Consider the following 18,805-nt stretch of genomic DNA (forward strand, 5'->3'; position numbering starts at 1 on the left):
CTTAATTTACAACAGTAGGGTAAGCAAGATCGTTGAAGTGCCTATTAGGCTACTAGATGCTTCCCAAACATGTGCACAACATGCCTATAATCTTTTTCTCTTCTACACATAGTCGCAAAGCCTGTGAATGTGCGAGGTTGCCAATACAAAAGTGAAAAAGAGTTTTCAAATAAAAATCACACACTTGAAGTGATGAAAGTTAATCGCATTAATGTTGAGGATTGACAGTCATTAATGACCATATACATTAATAACAGTTAATTATCCATTGTTGTGAATGTATGAACTGCCCGATGATTATTTTGAGCATAAAGCAGAGGTGAGTGGGAAGAAGTGAGTAATCAAAATCAAAAAAGGTAAACAATGGTAAAAATACAAAGAGATATAAACAAGAGCGAGAACCAGGAATCAAAAGAATAAAACAAAATCAAAAGTCAATACAAACAAGGAGGAAAAACCAGAATTTTATGGCCTACTTGGCAATAAAGCTAGCTAATGCTAAGAAGAGTCTTTGCAACCATTGAGGTATAAAGTCAATGTTTAATCACTATCATATTTATAATATCACATCTGGCAATCACAGTCACATGACTAATTGTAAAGATGTTGCATAAACAAAGAAAATCAAGATGATAATGAAAATGTACAGTACTTATTAATCTGAAGAGAAATCATAAAAATAACACCAAAAATGAATGTTTTATTCTATACTAGAAAAATACCCACGCTTTGCAGCGGAGAAGAAGTGTGTTAAAGAAGTTATGAAAAAGAAAACATTTTAAAAACATTAAATCATTTTAAAAATAACGTAACATGTGCTTTCTATTCGTTTACATAAGCACGGTCCTTCATCAGCAATTATTTAATGTCAGCTCAGAACAGGCACTTAAAAGTTTCTCTCGCACTTTTACTGAGTTTGTGCCAAACAGTATTCTATCTCTGACCAGCTCATCTTCGTTTGCATAAGCACCGTCCTTCACCAGCAATTTTAACTCAGTTACAAAGTGATCAAAAGTCTTGTTTATACCCTGCGTCCTCTCAGTAAACTTGTATCTCGCAAATATTGTATTCGTCTTAGGCATGACAAACGCCACCGGCAGCGTGTCTATGAATTTAATTTAAAGTTAAGCTTTAAACCTTGCTTTTCTATTCGTTTGCATAAGCACAGTCCTTCACCAGCAAGTTTAACTCCGTTACAGCAATTTTAACTCTGTTACAAAGTGATCCAAAGTCTCATTTATCCCGCGTCTTCTCAATAAACTTGTATCTCGTGAATATCGTATTCGTCGTAGGCATGACAAACGCCAGTGGCAGCGTGTCTATAAACTTAATTTAAACTTACGGTTTACACCGTGCTCTGTTTCCGCAGTAGCTGCACTTATGAATCTGCTTGCTTGCATATTCTTTTCCTGTCTTCTAAACTGTGTAATACGTTTTTTGTTCCTCGCTCTTTGGAGCTCTTCCTTGTTCTCTGCCTACTGCGTTCACAGTCAGTTCGCGTGAGCCGCTCGGAGTACATGCATCGAAGGTTCTCAGTTGTGCTTGTTCTATCTCGTGCGATCTTGCGATGTCCATGGCTTTATTTAATGTTAGCTAAGACCTGGCACTTAAAAGTTTCTCTCGCACTTTCGCTGAGTTTGTGCCAAACACTAGTCCATCCATGACTATCTCATCTTCGTTTGCATAAGCACAGTCCTTCACCAGCGAATATTTAGCGGCAGCGTGTCTATTGGATTGCTGCCGATGGACGGCCTTATATGGGCAGGCACTCAATTATGTGGGAGGCGTGACGATGAGGGACGCAACTCCGCCTCACGCGGCGACCGAGCTGCAGGCTATGGCCATATATATGTACGAAAGAAGGTTCCAGTTATGACCATTACGCGTAGAATTTCGAAATGAAACCTGTCTAACTTTTGTAAGTAAGCTGTAAGGAATGAGCCTGCCAAATTAGCCTTCTACCTACACGGGAAGTTGGAGAATTAGTGATGAGTTAGTGAGTGAGTGAGTGAGTGAGTGAGTGAGTCAGTGAGTGAGTGAGTGAGTCAGTCAGTCAGTCAGTGAGGGCTTTGCCTTTTATTAGTATAGATTTGCTACATATCTATAGTTTGCCTCCTACTGAAAAGATGCATTCTTTTAGCTTTGTAAACTAATGCACTGGGCTATAAGTTATTAATTGATAGCTGTAAAGTTTCTAGCAAGATCCAAAGGGAGTGATGCTATTCTCAGATAACAAGGAAATTATTTAATATCATATGCTGAAATCAGTAGATCAGGCATTTATTGAAAATTTACACACAATCCCACAATTTCAAACTCTATCCATGCAGATGGTGGTTGCGTCTAAACTGCAAGTATTTGAATGTCTCCTATAATCTGTACCTACCTTCTTGTGCAAAATACACTGCAAGCAAAGGGAAAGACAGAACTCTGGAAGCCTTAAGGTCTGTTCTTTTTAGGGAAAAGGATGACTCCAGACATGCCACAGCCAAATTCTAAATGTGATCTTCCCAATCTGATTGCATAGTCCCTGATGGACTGAAAAGGAAGTAGGAACCATGGAAGAGCACTTTGTCTGCATCAGTCAAGGAGTGTGGCATTTAGTCTGTGAATCTGTAGTCTTCTTCAGGCATTATTGTATTAATAACAAAGGAGCCTTTCCCATCATTCTATCACTTTATAGATTGTTGCCTTTGGGTATCTGTGGCTATAGGGTCATCATTGCCATGTGTACAGAGTACAATAAAATTCATACTTGCTTGTGTTGGTCAACAGGCAACATGTCACCACAATGCAGTGTAACATTTAGTGAGTACAGTAATCCCTCCTCGGTCGCGGGGGTTGCGTTCCAGAACCCCCGCGATAGATGAAAATCCGCGAAGTAGAAACCATATGCTTGTATGGTTATTTTTATATATTTTAAGCCCTTATAAACTCTCCCACACTGTTAACATTATTAGAGCCCTCTAGACATGAAATAACACCCTTTAGTCAAACGTTTAAACTGTGCTCCATGACAAGACAGAGATGGCAGTTCTTTCTCACAATTAAAAGAATGCAAATAGATCTTCTCTTCAGGAGCAGAGAATTTCAGAGGGGGAGAGAGAGAGAGAGCGCTCGCAAAGAAAAGCAAACAATCAAAAAATCAATACTTGTGCTTTTAAGTTTGCCGGGGCATTTTTTAAGCAAACAGCCTCTGTGCAAACAGCACCTCTGCTCACATCTCCTCCGTCAGGCGCAGAGAACGTCAGAGAGAGAGAGCGAGATTAAAGCAACAAAAATCAATACGTGTGCGTTTAAATATGCCGAGCACCGCAATAAAGCAGCATTTTTTATAGGAGCGTCAGTATCTTTTAAGCAAACAGCCTCTGTGCAAACAGCCCCTCCGTCAGGCGCAGAGAATGTCAGAGAGGGTGAGAGAGAGGCAGAGACAAGCAAACAATCAAGCTCCGCGCGGGATGCATATCTTATAGCATTGAGGAGTTTTAGTTAATATGTAATACATGCTCTGATTGGGTAGCTTCTAAGCCATCCGCCAATAGCGTCCCTTGTATGAAATCAACAGGGCAAACAAACTGAGGAAGCGGGTAGCATAAATTAAAAGACCCACTGTCTGCAGAAATCCGCGAACCAGCGAAAAATCTGTAATATATATAGAGATGTGCTTACATTTAAAATCCGCGATAGAGTGAAACCGCGAAAGTCGAAGCGCGATATAGCGAGGGATTACTGTATAACAACAACAACAGTTATTTCTATAGCACATTTTCATATACTGGATGTATCTCAAAGGTATTTACAAGATGTCCACAGGAAACGTTTCAAGAAAATAAAAACAAATTAAGTTAGTTGAGAATAATGATGAAGAAATAACAAAAAATAAATCAATGTTGACCAGAAGAAGACGTGATGGGTGGGTCACACAGAAGCTGCACTGACCAATTGGGTAGAAAGACGAATAAAGAAGGGGCAGTGTCCTGGACAGGAAACGGATATTTACACGATACGTGACATGGAAAATGAGCTGTGAAGCTGAATTAAGAATGTCTGTGCCCCGCACATTACCAAATTTAAGTTAAAGAAGCCTTAAACTTAAAGAACCGTTATTTATAAGGTTTAATAGTATGGCAGCGTAAAGGATGGCACTTACCTTTTGTGTGTTGAAGACACTGCCACGGGAATGCGGGCAGTCTAGCAGGTGAGCACTGTAAGGCGTGGTGTGTCTGGGCACACGTGGAGTCGGTATAATGGCCAGTACGGGCTCCACTGCATGTGTTCAGGTTTTACACGCGGGTGTCCTCTCAGCCTGCTCAGCGCAGGCGGTTTAAGATGTGGCGCACCAGAAAGAATAATCCGACATTGGTTTGTGTAAAGAGGGCTGAGTCAGAGATGAGGATCCCATATTGTGAATAAAGTTAATTTACTTACTGGCAAGTCAGCAACTGGTGTGTTCGAGCTCAGCATAGCAGTTGGCCGTCCAGGGGGTTTTACGTGCGCGACAGGCAGTGGTTTGATTTTAAATACAAAGTTGCTTGGGGCATGTTGCGGCGCGTGGCTTGAACGTGCTAGGGTCTACCTGGATAGGTGTGTGGGGTAGACAGGTGGCAGATTGGCTGGACAATCTTGCAGGTTATATTTACGGAGTTACCGGCCAACATGGATTGTCAGTGGACCCAAAGGCAAGGTCGGAGTAAGCACTGCTGAGCTATTGGAGGAGCAGTTGTGATTCTATCTCTTTTTACCTGTTCTTAGATAATTTACGTAGAACTTTATTTGTTCTCAGGAAGAAATCTGGCTTTTTACAGAAGCTCTTTAAATAAATCAATAAATAAATAGATAAGTACAAAAATAACTAAATATACATTCCATTTTATGTATAGTATCAAATTCTAAGTCTCTAAAGATGAATAAAGTGGTAAGGTCAGGCAACCGGGTGGACAGAAAAAATATAAATAAAAACATTTAAGTGCAAGAAAAAAAAAAACAAAATCTGCAGGGTTTCCAAGGCCAAAGGACCATCTATCCCCCACTGGTCATTTTAGCTAACACAAAAGAACTTCAGTTGTTCCTTATTGTTTCCAGATTTCATCCTAGAAGATCTGCAGGAATGGGTCTCGTTGACAACCAGGGCCTAAGACCCGTTCCATTCATTAAAAGCTTTCATTCTACCATCTCAGGTGACTACAATACCCAATGTGACCAAACTGGGAACAAAGAAACAAGATTCATGACTTGCTAAGCTGCAACTTGAGGCATCCAGAATCTCCAAGTTAAAACTGACTAAATTTAGTCATACCATTTTGGAGTTTTGACTGCCCCAAGCCATTTACTGTTCATGCTGACAGTATCCATTTTTAACAATTAATTGTCAGGTTTGTATCTGTGTGTATTTTCCTGTCACAGCCACAAAGTGGTTAGGGTAACTGGCTGTTCCATGTTGTCCCAAGTGTGAATGTAAGTGTGCATGACTGGGCAGTGTCAAAGACTGGCAACTTTTTCCTGCTGTATGCCCAGTTACTGCCAGGTCTAGGCAGGTCTGAGAATGAGATGAGTTTAGGTTGCCCTTAAAAAGTCATGACTGGTTAATTTTTACATTTCTCATTTATAATTATTAGAGTATTTTGGGTAAATGGCACTATATAACAAAATCTTATTGAGTTGTTCTTTGTGGAATAAAGTGAAAAACACAGTAACATAAAGCTACAGTATACTTTGGCCCCTGCCTTATGAAATGCACAAAGACGTTTTCATCGAGAGGACATGAGCTGTTGTTAAACTATGAAGGATGTACTGAATTAATAGTGAAATAATTTATGGGCTTCTCATGAACATGAGTGGAATTGTGGATTCATTTGTAGCACATAAGTATAACCCCTAAATGCATTTCAGAAGAAGCAGGACAGTAAGACGAAGGGCAAATGACAACATAATTAATGTTGTAACAGCTGAATCACTGGAAAGAGCTTTCAGAAAAAACCAAGCCTGTCACGTCCAAGTAATATGCAGGAGTCAGTAGTCTGTATGGGGGTGTGATTTTTAATGAAATTGTAAGCAAATTTGATGGGGCAAAGTCAGCAGAGGGGCTGTCTAGCTGAGGTGATGGATAGTTGCAATCAGTATATGTGAATGAAGGATGGTGAGAGAAAAAAGGGCAGTAAATAAAAAGGCCCCTACATAGCTGTCTGGAACGCTAACGGCAAAACAACAGGTGATGTGCAAAAATGCAAGGAAAACTAATTGTTGTGTCTGAAACACCATCTTGTTTGGACTTTTGGCCATATGGTCTGAAAGGAAGAAAACAGGGAGTTTTATTTCTGTAACAGAAAAAAAGATGATTACTCTTCCATGAAGGATTCGAACAGCATCTGTCAGGCTGATTCATAACAGCTACCAGATCTTTAAATATATTCCTTTAGATCTTTCACTCTTTCCAAGGTCGGTGCTCAACTGGGCAAAATGAATTTGAAGAAAGCTTCTGAATATTTGACACAACGTTTAGCAAAATGCAGTTACATTTTAACTGTTCAAAAAAGGGGTGAGTCAGAGTACATCTTCAAAAGAAAAATCTGACAAAGGCTCTAGAGCCCAAAAATGATATATAATGTCCACTCCACTTTATTAACCCTTCCTGTCTAGAACTGGGGATGAACTCCTTTGTCTCCAAAACAGCCTGAATTCTCCAAGGCATGGATTCAATCAAATGTTGAATACACTCCTTAATGATTTTATTTTATGCCGACTTCAGAGAATCCTGCAGTTACTACAGATGTTTCAGGCAAACATTTACTCTGCACGCCTCCCACTCCACCTTATGCCAAAGTTGCTCTTTTGGCTGGAGATATGTGGCGGTCAAAGGAGCAAACTAAAGTCACGTTTGTAGAGCCAGATTGAGATGCTATGTACTTTGTAACCAGCTGAAGGCATTCTACTTGAAAAAAGTATAAATTGTGTCCATAAAACGATGCACATAATCAGACACAATGCATAAATTTGCTGTTCATGCAGATATCTCAGTTGGTTGTAAGAGGCCTAACATGTGTCTAGAAAACATTCATGCACCACCACACTACCATCATCAGCCTGTACAGTTGAAGCAGGAGGAATGCATGTTTTCATATTGTTTAAGCCAAATTATGAGCATAACATCTGCACGTTGCATCAGAAATTGAGATTCATCAAGAAGATCTCATGTTTACAATCTAAAGTCGCCCAGGTCTTGGTGGCCACTGTACCTGTAGTTTCATCTACCTCTTCTTAAGTGACAGGAGTGGAACGCTGTGAGTTCTTCTGCTGCTCCAGTCCATTTCCATCCTGGTGCAATGCATTATATGTTCAGAGATGCCCTTCTGCAGGTTTGAGCTGCTATTTCAGAACTTGAAGCCTGCCATGAACCTGGGTTTTCATTTCCTTTTAACCAGCCTGAATTTATTTCATTTTCATTTTGTAAAATAAAATGGTAATTTTCTTGCATATAATTAGTTGGCCTTGTGCAATCTGCTTGGTGGGATTTGCTTCAGCTGTCCCATGACCCTGCTCTGAATAAGCAGGCTTAAAAGATGGATGGATATAAATATTTGATTATCTTTAATTTATTAATTTATATATATATATTTTCTTAGGTCTGAATCACAATCTGATTATTTGGGTGGGTACACTTGTGGTTGGTCATCCAGTTGATAAGCATCTACCATTTCCTCTCAGTTTGCAAGAAGCAGATCATACATATGATATATTGTACAACACATTATATATATATATATATATATATACACATACATATGCATTATACATATACATGTATCTATTGTGGACCACCGGGGCGCATATGGCCACCCTAATCAAATACAGACATGCAAAACCATGAGTTCCAGCAACACAACACACTTTATTTCAGTGGTGGAGCACTTTTTCTTTGCTCCTATAGCACAAAACAACACAGTCAGACCTTTCTTTCTTCCTTCTCTTTCTTTGCTGCCTCCAAGCTTCTCTCAACAAGCTTTGTCCTCCACCTCTAGACTCTGGTTCCTCAAATGGAATGAGGTGACCCCCTTTATTTAGTTCCTGGGAGTGCTCCAGGTGCCTCATTAGCATTACCTGGAATCACTACCAGGTGTGGTGGAAGTCCAATGTAGGGTTCTGCAGCTCCCTCTGGTGGCCACCACGGAACCCAATAGGGCTGTACCAGGAAGGCTGCCCTAAAGTATGCCAGGTGAGGTAGTGCCTCGGAGATGCTCTCTTCCCCAGTCCTTCCATCCTGTTGGCGTCTTGGCCGGGTGATGGCCGAGGCTGCCTGTCACACTATATAAACACACATATACAGTACGGTATATTTATATATTTATTTATTTATATTTATATATATGTATAGATATATATTCATAGGTCTGAATCGTTATCTGATTATTGATTGTTATATCTATGATCTGCTCCTTGCAACTGAGAGGACGTGGCGAATGTTTGCCGACTGGCCAACCAACCACAAGCGTTCCAAACAATCAGATAAGCGGTTCAGACCTATGAATGTAATACTCTGATCTTCACCCTGTCAAGTGAAGCAAAGGTTCGAACTGATGAGCCCCAATTAGGGTGAAACACATGTCGTGTACTCTTTGTATTATTTGTCAGGTACTGTATCTAATATATGTGTGTACCACTTGAAGTATTTATGTGTTTATTTTTATCTTTTTTTACTATTTAGTTCACCTTTATATTTTTGTTATTTACTGTCATCAAGCTGTCAATTGGGGGAATATGTGGTAACTTGGTGTGAAATGGAGTACAGTGTTACAGGGTCTAGCTGAGTATTTTCTGCCCTGTAATTTTTGCGGACATTCAACGTATTTTGAGTTGGATGTCACAAGTTAGCCAGAAAGTAATCTGAAATGAGGTTAAGAAAGTATTTATATCATAATTCTGTTTATGATCAATCAGTTAATATAATATATTTTTGACAATGAAACCCTCATACCCCCAGCGTTGCCTGCAATTAAACACAAATAAGGTCCAACCATCCAGGAGAAAAAGAATATGTGTTGGACAGAAAAATGGCACAGTAAAGTAAAACAGAACAGAATATTCTGCCACAGCTTGTTTTTTGTGGTTTCTACAGATCTTCCATTACTATTGTAAATCTGTTTATTTAGCTAACAAAATGAAATAAGTTTGAACAAAAGGCAAACTAACACAAACCTTGTACAAACAACCAAACACCAGAAGCATAGCAATATAAACACTTGAGAAACTGTTAGACTTGAGGCTGAGGATGAAAGTGCTACCTATTTCTTTAACATGTCTCATTTAAGATACCCTAGTAATCATACACAGACATTTAAAAAATGCATTAGAAAAGGAAACATGCTCATACTTTATGCCAGAGGATGTCAGGAATAGGTTTTCCTTCCACCACCACAGCAAAGCGTGACGTCTCTCCAGTGCTGACATCAACGTCCTCCATGATAGATTCAAAGGTGGGAGGCTCTGAAATGAAAAAGCAATTTGAATTGTATTACTAATTACTTCGTGAAGTACCATGTGATTTGATGGATTGATTGCAATTTCTACGTACTCTGTCAGAAAAAGGAAGAGATGAAAAACTTAATGTAGGGCATCCTTGTGTAAAGTTAGCATATTACATAAACTATGCATCCCATGATAAAACCCATCTGTCCATTTTCTGAACACACTTATCCAGTACAGGCTTGCAGGGAGAATAAGGTATAAATCAAACTTGCCATATTGCAGCATTGGTAAATTTCTTTGAGTGATTGTATTCTTATAATGTAAGAGGCGAATAATTAAATTTTTTTTTTTGTTATTTCAGTTTTCAATATTTGTCATGAAACAAGTATATCTAGCCATTGCAAGGAATTATTTCAAAAGTAAATTGAGGGTAGGATTTGGAAAGTGCATTTTGGCTGGCCTGTGTTTCTTTTTGTATTCGGCCAGGAAAATCAAGTGGACGAAGAGCCACTCTAACCTCCACTTGTAACTCTGCCTCAAATGTTCACAACAGCTAGAAGCTGGTGTCATTTCTAATGACCATCACAACATAGTGAAGTCTGCTCTGCTACTTCAGCAGAAATAAGTGATTTGCATTGAGTCTTTCAAGTAATGTTTGACCTTGCATTGTAATAAAGAGCGTTTGCAACAATTTGATGTTTCTCTGTCATGTCTCTTATTACACTCAGACTTGTCATTCTGGGCAGGCCTATGAGAGTGCAAATCCTGTCCATTAATGATTTTTTTTATGTGGAAGAACACTATTACGTGAAAATAATAGTAAAATACACACAAACATATACCTGTATAATATATACTGTATAATATATACATATACACACTACTAAAAGGCAAAGCCCTCACTGACTCACTCACTCACTCATCACTAATTCTCCAACTGTAGGTAGAAGGCTGAAATTTTCCTTACAGCTTACTTACAAAGGTTGGGCAGGTTTCATTTCGAAATTCTATGCGTAATGGTCATAACTGGAACCTACGCCTCCCACGTAATCACGTCAACTGACTGTGAACGCAGTACGTAGAAACAAGGAAGAGCTCCAAAGAGCGCTGAAGAAAAAACGCATACAAGCATCTTCATAAGTGCAGCTACTGTGGAAACAAAGAACGGTGTAAACTGTAAGTTTAAATGAAGTTTATAGACACGCTCCCGCTGCCGTTTGTCATGCCTTCGACGAATACTTTATTTGCGAGATACAAGTTTAATGAGAAGACACGAGGTATAAACGAGACTTTGGATCACTTTGTAACGGAGTTAAAATTGCTGTAGCGAGAAACTTTTAAGTGCCGGTTCTTAGCTAACATTAAATAAACCCGTGGACATCGCAACATCACACAAGAGAGCAGCTCACGTGAACTAACTGAACGCAGTACGAGTGATCACTTCCATGAATCAAACCTGTTTAAAAAATGCATTACACAATTGACAAGGTAGGAAAAAAATATGCTCCGAGCTGAGCTCAACAGCTAACGCGGTCTTGTGGAAGCAATTTCGTCAAGCTGCCACCAAATACTCACAGAAAAATCCACAAGTTAATACACACGGTGTCTCTACATTTTCACCACAATCAATGTATTCCTCGCAACCCCGTTATACACTCTGATCTCCCATTTCAATTCAAATGCCTCCAATTTCCAGTAAGGCTCTGCTTGGCGATGACAATTAATAAGTCTCAGGGACAGACCCTACAAAAGGTTGCCATTGATTTGAGGCAACATTGCTTTCCTCCTGGACAACTATACATTGCATTCTCAAGAGTAAGCTCAGTGCACAGCTTGGTCATATTACAACCGGAGTGCTGAACTGACAACGTCGTATTCAAAGAGATCCTTAACAGATAGTTATTGGTATATTTTCCCTCAGTTTAAAAAGGTTTTCTTTTCTTCTTAATAAAAAATTTAAAAGCAGTACTTCGTTGCTGTGAAGCGTGGGGATTTTGCTATATACAGTATATATATATATACATATATATATATATATACAGTATATATATATATATATATATATATATAGATATGTATATATATATAGATATGTATATATATGTATGTATGTATGAATGTATGTAGGTGTGTGTATATATATATGTAGATAGATAGATAGATATACAGTATATATGTGTATAAATATGTATATATATGTGTCTGTGTATATAGATATATATATATATATATATGTGTGTGTATGTGTATATATATAATATATATATATATATATTTTTTTTATGTGTATGTATGTATGTGTATATGTATATGTGTGTATGTATGTATATGTTGTGAACATTGCCCCGGATACAGACAGGCAGACATGCTAAAGTCACCCAAAACACGTTTATTTTTCATTTCAATATGTAACACAGAGAATGGAAAAGGCAGGCGGCATCTCTGGGCACTCGGTAAGCGACAGTTCTTTGATCGATGGTGATCACCTAGATAGAAATGTTAATGGGGGTATGGTTGGAACGGTAAATGAAATGGGTACCTGAACAATGTAAACTAAGTCTAAAATACCTACACAATAACTATAAGTGTAATAAACAAACACTAAAACAGCGGAGAAGCCGTGGATTAAAAAAAAAGGCTGCAGTTATCAAGCACAATTAAACAGCGGAAAAGCCGTGGATTAAATAAAAAGGCTGCAGTTATCAGCAGGGAGACATGAATACCGTAGCAAAGCAAGGAAGGGAATGAAGAGACCGGAGCAACGGACAGCCTTATATGGGCAGGCAGCCAATTACGTGGGAAGCGTGGGGATGGGGGACGCAACGCCGCCTCTCACGGCGACCGAGCTGCAGGCTATGGACGTATATACAGTATGTACGAAAGTAGGATTCAGTTATGACCGTTACACGTAGAATTTCGAAATGAAACCTGCTTAACTTTCGTAAGTTAGCTGTAAGGAATGAGCCTGCCGAATTTCAGCCTTCTACCTACACGGGAAGTTGGAGAATTAGTGATGAGTGAGTCAGTGAGGGCTTTGTCTTTTATTAGTATAGATATATATATATTGTCAGGGCCACATGGGTTGGATTGGCATCTAATTGGCATTACTGAATCTTCTGATATTCCTTGTACATATATGGTATGTGTCACTTTGTGTGATGAGTTGTAGAAAACTAATTTTATTAAACAGTCATTGTCAATAATAATATTAAAATCTTCCAATCTCATGATAAATCATATATCCTTCATTTGATTTTATTAAGGCAGCACAGGGACACAGTATGTAGTGCTGTTGCCTGATGGATCCAGTGTTTGAACCATGTGAATGGTCATTGTCCCTGTCAAGTGCTCATATTATTGCTGTGTCAGTGTGGGTTTTGCTGGTTGTCCACCAGCAGGTTACATTAATCAGAGTTACTAAGTTACCCTTAGTTACACTAAGTTACACTAAGTTGGCACCAGTGTGAGTGTTTGTTGACCCTGTAATGGACTGGTGGGGCTGATTCCTGTCTGGCATCCTGCAACCCTGAATTTCGATTTAGTGGATCTGGAAATGTGACCCTTTCTGTATTTCATTATTCTTTACAGTAATTTTTGAGAAAATACATAGCAATGTGCAGAAAAGATTTTTGGCATGATAATATTCTGGTAGTAGTATTTACAACATAAGAGTGTCTTATTACAATACAATACCTATGGATTTTCACTTGCCAAATTGAGTGATACAACACAGGTAACATTCCAACACTTTACTGGTGATGTAACTGATCTCTCCAACATCACACTGACTGATTTGTATGACATTCAATGTTGTAACAATAAATACTCTGTATATGGCCACCTTACCTGCCATATTGAGGGAGAGTGTGCAGGTATCACTCCCATACTGATTACTTGCGATGCATACAATCTCTCCAACATCAGATCGGCCGATCTGCATGATCTTCAGTGTGTGCTGATCATCATCAGGCATGCACATCTCATATAGATCTGGTTTGTTCACCAAGATACTGTCATTCCTGTAAGCAAACGAGTCAGATTAGCAACTCTACATTTAACATAATGTCTTCAGAATTACAAACTGAAGGTTATGCATACTTTTTCCAGATAACTCCTGCGTGTACATGGTTTAGGGTGACAGTTATATAGACTGGTTGGTTTTCCACAACATAAACCACATCTGGTTTATCAATGATAATGGGTGCCTCTTCAAGATAGGGACCTATGGATGCAAACATAGAAATTAAAATTTATTTTACTGGAAAAACAATAAAGCTAGTAAATCTTTAAAATAATTACAGACTATGTGTTGTAAGTACAGTACATGCAGTACAGTAGTATTTCAGACATGGCTTAGAATGGAACAGGACTGTTATAAGTAAATGGCACCTTGCATACTATTCTGTACAGATGTTAACACTACAATGTTTCGTACAGAGGAAGTTTGTGGCGCATTCAATGAAGACTAGGGTAAAGAAAATGCTGTTTATCAAATGGTCCCCCCAAACTCGATCAATTTTGCAAAAATTAAGCAAAAATTTTAATGTACAAAGCAATGCTAGCCAACACTTTTCCTATTAGAGTTTGGGTGACAAATGTTATTAAAGCAACCCAAACTAAATGCTGATTAATTTGGACGAAAATACATACAGGTTGTTATCTCCCTTTATGTACAATCAATTTTATCTTATCATACTTTTTGTTTGATGACCAATGGCAAAAAGTTAAAGGTACATTGTTAAAAATGAATTACTTAAAACGATACAGTGTGACAAAGAAATGGGAGTTTATGTTTATTTTAGCATGAATCTGTGTGATCTGACTTCTGTTTATTAAGTCAAAAATAATAAGCCCTTTCAAACATAAAGTTTAACATGGCAGGCTTATCCACAGTGCATAAATTTACCTCCACGAAACTAACTTGTATGTTTCGGAATTCTTTACATTAGCATCTTGATAAACTCTCTCTATGATATTAGCTAGGACAAAATTGACAATGTTAATAAATGCATGAAGAATAAAAACTTTCTTGGAACTCCTTGTTCCTGTTGTACATTAACATTAACTGATAAATAGAACAGTGTAAACCGTACTACTGGATATACATTAAATTGTAGGAAAATGCTACTCTGTTGTAAATTTTTTGCAAATACCAAAATGCCTAAAGCTTCACATTAAACTTAACTTGTATCCAAAATGAACATCCACATTTTAGAACATAGTTTACACAGTTCTGAACGTGGACTGCCACACTTGATGTCTCAGCTCTTACATGCACTGGTCTGATGTACTCAGTCTTACTAAGTAAAAGAGCAATTGCAATGCATGCACTAAAAGGGTGATACTGCACATAGGCTGACCCAGCTAGAACTTTTATTTTATAAAGAATTCAAGATTTGTTTCTGCTCACCTCTGTCTATCAACTGCACAGGCTCGGTAGGTGGAGAAGGCTTGCTATGCGACTTGGCTGTAGCTGACAGAACTCTAAAGATGTACAGAACGCCCTTGGAAAGGGAGTGCACTGTATACGTGGTTGTTTTCACGTTGGCATCTAGTAGAGTCCACTGATTTATCCCAACTGTTTGGCACTGGATAATGTACGTCAATGTGTTAGGGTCTGGGAAAAGAGAATTAACAAAGTGAATAAAATGCTTCCTTAAAGGCACATTTATTAAGTATTAGTATTAAATAATGCACTGGCAACAAACAATCTTGTGCAACACCTCCAGAAAGGTTACAGTTCCATTACATTTACAACAATATGCTGCAAAAAATGAGATTAAAAAAATGTGACATTGATATTTAATAATAACATTTAATTTGAATGGCTGTGGCCATGTTGTTTGTGGCCGATAGGCCTCATGTGGCTCACAGGTCATGTAACATCTTGTGTTATCTTGGCGCAGCTATGTAAGATAGTGGCGCACAGTTTCTGGAATCTGTGGATTGGACCTCTTTTCTAAATCCTTGAACCTTTTTCTCATAAGCACTAAAGGAAGCCAGAGGAGCTTCTGAGAAGACTTCAGTGTTAGGACCTCTTACTTTGACTTTTCAGACTACAACTTTTGATCAATGCGTTTGGTTTCCTGGCTTCTGATCCTCTCATCCACATTGTGTCCTAATGATCTAATTTGTTTCCTAACAGTTATGGTATGTCTATATGTGCATTAACCTCCCTTATGGATATTTATTATTTCAAATAGAATGAGTGACTGAAAAAGCATATTGTGGTTTGCGGGTCCGTGGCTTCAAAAAATGGTTTTAAATCCAGACAGCTGTGTCAATCTTGGTGGGCGCGATTGCACGACTGCAGAGAGTTAATGAGGTAATTGGGTCGATTGTTCTCAATTGCTTCATCGGCTTCTTGTGGTATGTGATTAAAGCGTTGCGCCCACAGAGCCATATAAGTATGGGCCGGCACAGGGAGAGAGTGACCGAAGATTGAAACAGAGAGAATAGAGGTTAAAAGATGAGAAAAGTAGTCTCGGGAAAACGATCTGGCCACCTGAACAGGGAAGGCAGCACGAGCAGGGTCCCCACGAAGGAGCGTAGCCTGTGGCGCTCTAGGGGTTGGTTCGCCCCACTGAATAATAGTGTCAAGTGGGGCGAGCATGACATATGACCTCCCTATGGATCCAAGGTACGACTGCTGGAGCATGAAGGAAAATGGGATGGTCTGGGTATGCGGTTTGGAGGCAGCCAAGACGGGGTCAGAGAAATGAAGTTCGTGGCTGCTGAGTCTCTGCCAGCTATGTGAGAGATGGGTGAGCCAGGGAGATGAAGAAAGAGCTGGTTTGAGATTGTGAGGAGTTAATGACTGTATTTTACCCTCTGATTTTAATGGATTTATTTAGTATGGTTTTCATCCCCCAATTTTCACTTGGTTTTTATGGATTTATTCACAGACATTTGGAACACTGCACTGTGGACTTTTTTTGTTTTGTTTGGATTTAGTTTTTAATAAATGCACCTTGGCATTTTTCCACTGTCCCTTTGCTCTGTGTGAAATTTGTCCCCATTTGTCAGCTCAGCTCAGGCGTAACTATCAGCGGTGTTGGGTTCATGAGACTTCCATAGGTGAAGAGGGAATTTGGAGTGGACCCGCACCATCACACATATATGTAAGGATTTTTAAAAAGATTAAAACAGGAAAGCTTTAAAATGCTAATACTGACATGAAAAGAATAAATTATTGTAAATTTGGATTAGTGAAAGAATTTCTTCTTTTCATTGAACCAAGCTTGTACACTGCAAAAAATGCATACACAAAAACCAGACAAAAAATTTAAGTGAGAGTTGGTTTTCTTTTTTTTTGGGAAAAAATATCTGCCAATTGGTAAGCAAAATTGACTTGGCAAGATTTCTTAAAGTAAGTTAAAAAATCATAAATACAAAATTTTCAATAAGTCAATAATTCTTACTGTGACGAACGAATCCCTGTCTTGTACCCCAAAACATGAGGCTGAGTCTCAGTACTTTAGCAAAACCAACTTTATTCAGTTTGAAACAGGAACAGAGCGGTTATTTGTTGTAACGGGGTCTGCCACTCTCCTTTACAGAGACACAGCAGTCAGGCAGGTTAGTGGCCAAGTAATAATGATCCTTGCATCACCTATTGACGGGAAGCGCTTATACTGCGACCACAATCGGCTCGGATCTGCCTTAGTTGCGAACTGCTACAACGTTGGGACTGTCTTCCACAGACACGGTGATTGTGTTTCGGGACACTCTTTGGCTTGTCGTCCCGCTTTAGTTTAGAAAACTTACATTACAATAAGGAAAAAAGATTTAATGTCATGATATACTTAGATTTCATTTTTTGCAGTATAAACCTTTCGCAAACTGATTAACAGGAACTAAGGCTTCGAAAGCCTTAACATTAATAGGAAACAGGAAGGTAAACAAAGGCGCACAGGAACACTTAACCTTTCTAATAAATGTAAATTTTTTTTTTGCTTTCCATACATGAATTTAGGATATTTCAAAATGAGTAGTGCCGGGGACTCTAGTTCATAATCTCAGAAGTCCTAAAGTAACATATTGAGAGCACTGCACCAGATAAGAAAAATAAATGAAACATATAAGAGCATCACTGTCAAAGAGAATGGGGAAGCTTTGTTAGTCACAGCATATCAGTAAGACACTCGAGAACTTACTGCAGCATCTGCACAAAAATCTGCTCAAGGATAGTGGCTTAATTAATTAAAAACTCAAGAAATTTATTTTATTTTCATTTGTCCATTTTTTACAGGTATCTGCTAGTAATTAAACTATTTTACTCTGCACTGTACTGTTACAGAGTAGTAAGGGTTTGAGTCTTGGGGCCTAGTTTTGGATGCAAAGCCTAATGTTGAGTTTTAAAGGCCAGGACAAATCATTACAGAGAACGTTGGGAAAAAGTGGAAACAATCTGGCACAGACAGAGCTCTGAATGGTAATTGGCATGTGCTAACAAGACAGAACAGGAATTGTGACTTTTCCAACATAATAGAATCCTATACAAAACCATATTTGCACTTTTTTTTGTTTATAGGTTGAATGCTATCACTGCTGGGTATACATATATACATAAAACTAATAAAAATGAGCTATGTAGTTGGCCTTTCTCTGTTTGAATACAAACAATTTCACCACACTTGAGCATGCATTGTATGGGACAGTAATTCAGTCATAACACTGGATTCATTGCACTAAAATCTAGTGCTCAACATTTCCAAATATAATATGTGGAGATATTGTCAATAAATATCAACGTTTATTCTGAATTTTAGAAACTTCTTAACAAAACAGCATAATTAATAGTAACTGTTTCAGTGATTAGGCAAGCAATTAAGTTAATTTTTGTGATTAATGTGGCCTGTTTTAATGTGTTAAAAAATATTGTCGCATCCAGGGTTGGCCACGAAGCTAATGCCTCAGGCAGTGCTTTGGTCAGGGCAGTATTTTCATGTATTTTTTTTTTTTTTTTACATTTTATTATTTAACAATAATACAAAAAAGTTAAGAGTGTACCTAAAGAATTACATATACATCCAGTACAGTACGAAATACTACCTTTAAAATTTTTATGAAATAAACTGCTCAAAAAAATTAAAGGAACACTGAAAACATATCAGATCTCAATGAGAAAAAATCCTACTGGATATCTATACTGATATGGACTTGGTGATGTGTTAGGAACTAAAGGATGCCACATCATTTGATAGAAATGAAAATTATCAACCTACAGGGGGTTCACTACAATAAACCAAATGTCATTACATAGCACTGGTGTTCTTGATTTACACGTACTGACATTGGTGCAGCAGCGTGGGAGGATAGAGAGTGTGGAGGAGGTTTACGGCAA

At 38.4% G+C, this 18,805-nt stretch overlaps 1 protein-coding gene across 3 annotated transcripts in view; it reads right to left on the reverse strand.

The window, feature by feature from the left end:
* spega (striated muscle enriched protein kinase a) overlaps positions 1–18,805 on the reverse strand; it is a 418,725-nt gene that overhangs the window by 115,450 nt on the left and 284,470 nt on the right. For all 3 annotated transcript variants that reach the window (XM_039756374.1, XM_039756377.1, XM_039756375.1), the window contains 4 exons: positions 14,870–15,076; positions 13,558–13,681; positions 13,306–13,478; positions 9,365–9,477 (listed from right to left, as the gene is read on the reverse strand). In XM_039756374.1, the coding sequence (XP_039612308.1) occupies positions 9,365–9,477; positions 13,306–13,478; positions 13,558–13,681; positions 14,870–15,076 (617 nt within the window). The remainder of the gene's footprint in view (positions 1–9,364; positions 9,478–13,305; positions 13,479–13,557; positions 13,682–14,869; positions 15,077–18,805) is intronic.

This window comes from Polypterus senegalus, chromosome 6, assembly GCF_016835505.1.
Source record: "Polypterus senegalus isolate Bchr_013 chromosome 6, ASM1683550v1, whole genome shotgun sequence".
In the NCBI taxonomy this organism is placed as follows: domain Eukaryota; kingdom Metazoa; phylum Chordata; class Cladistia; order Polypteriformes; family Polypteridae; genus Polypterus; species Polypterus senegalus.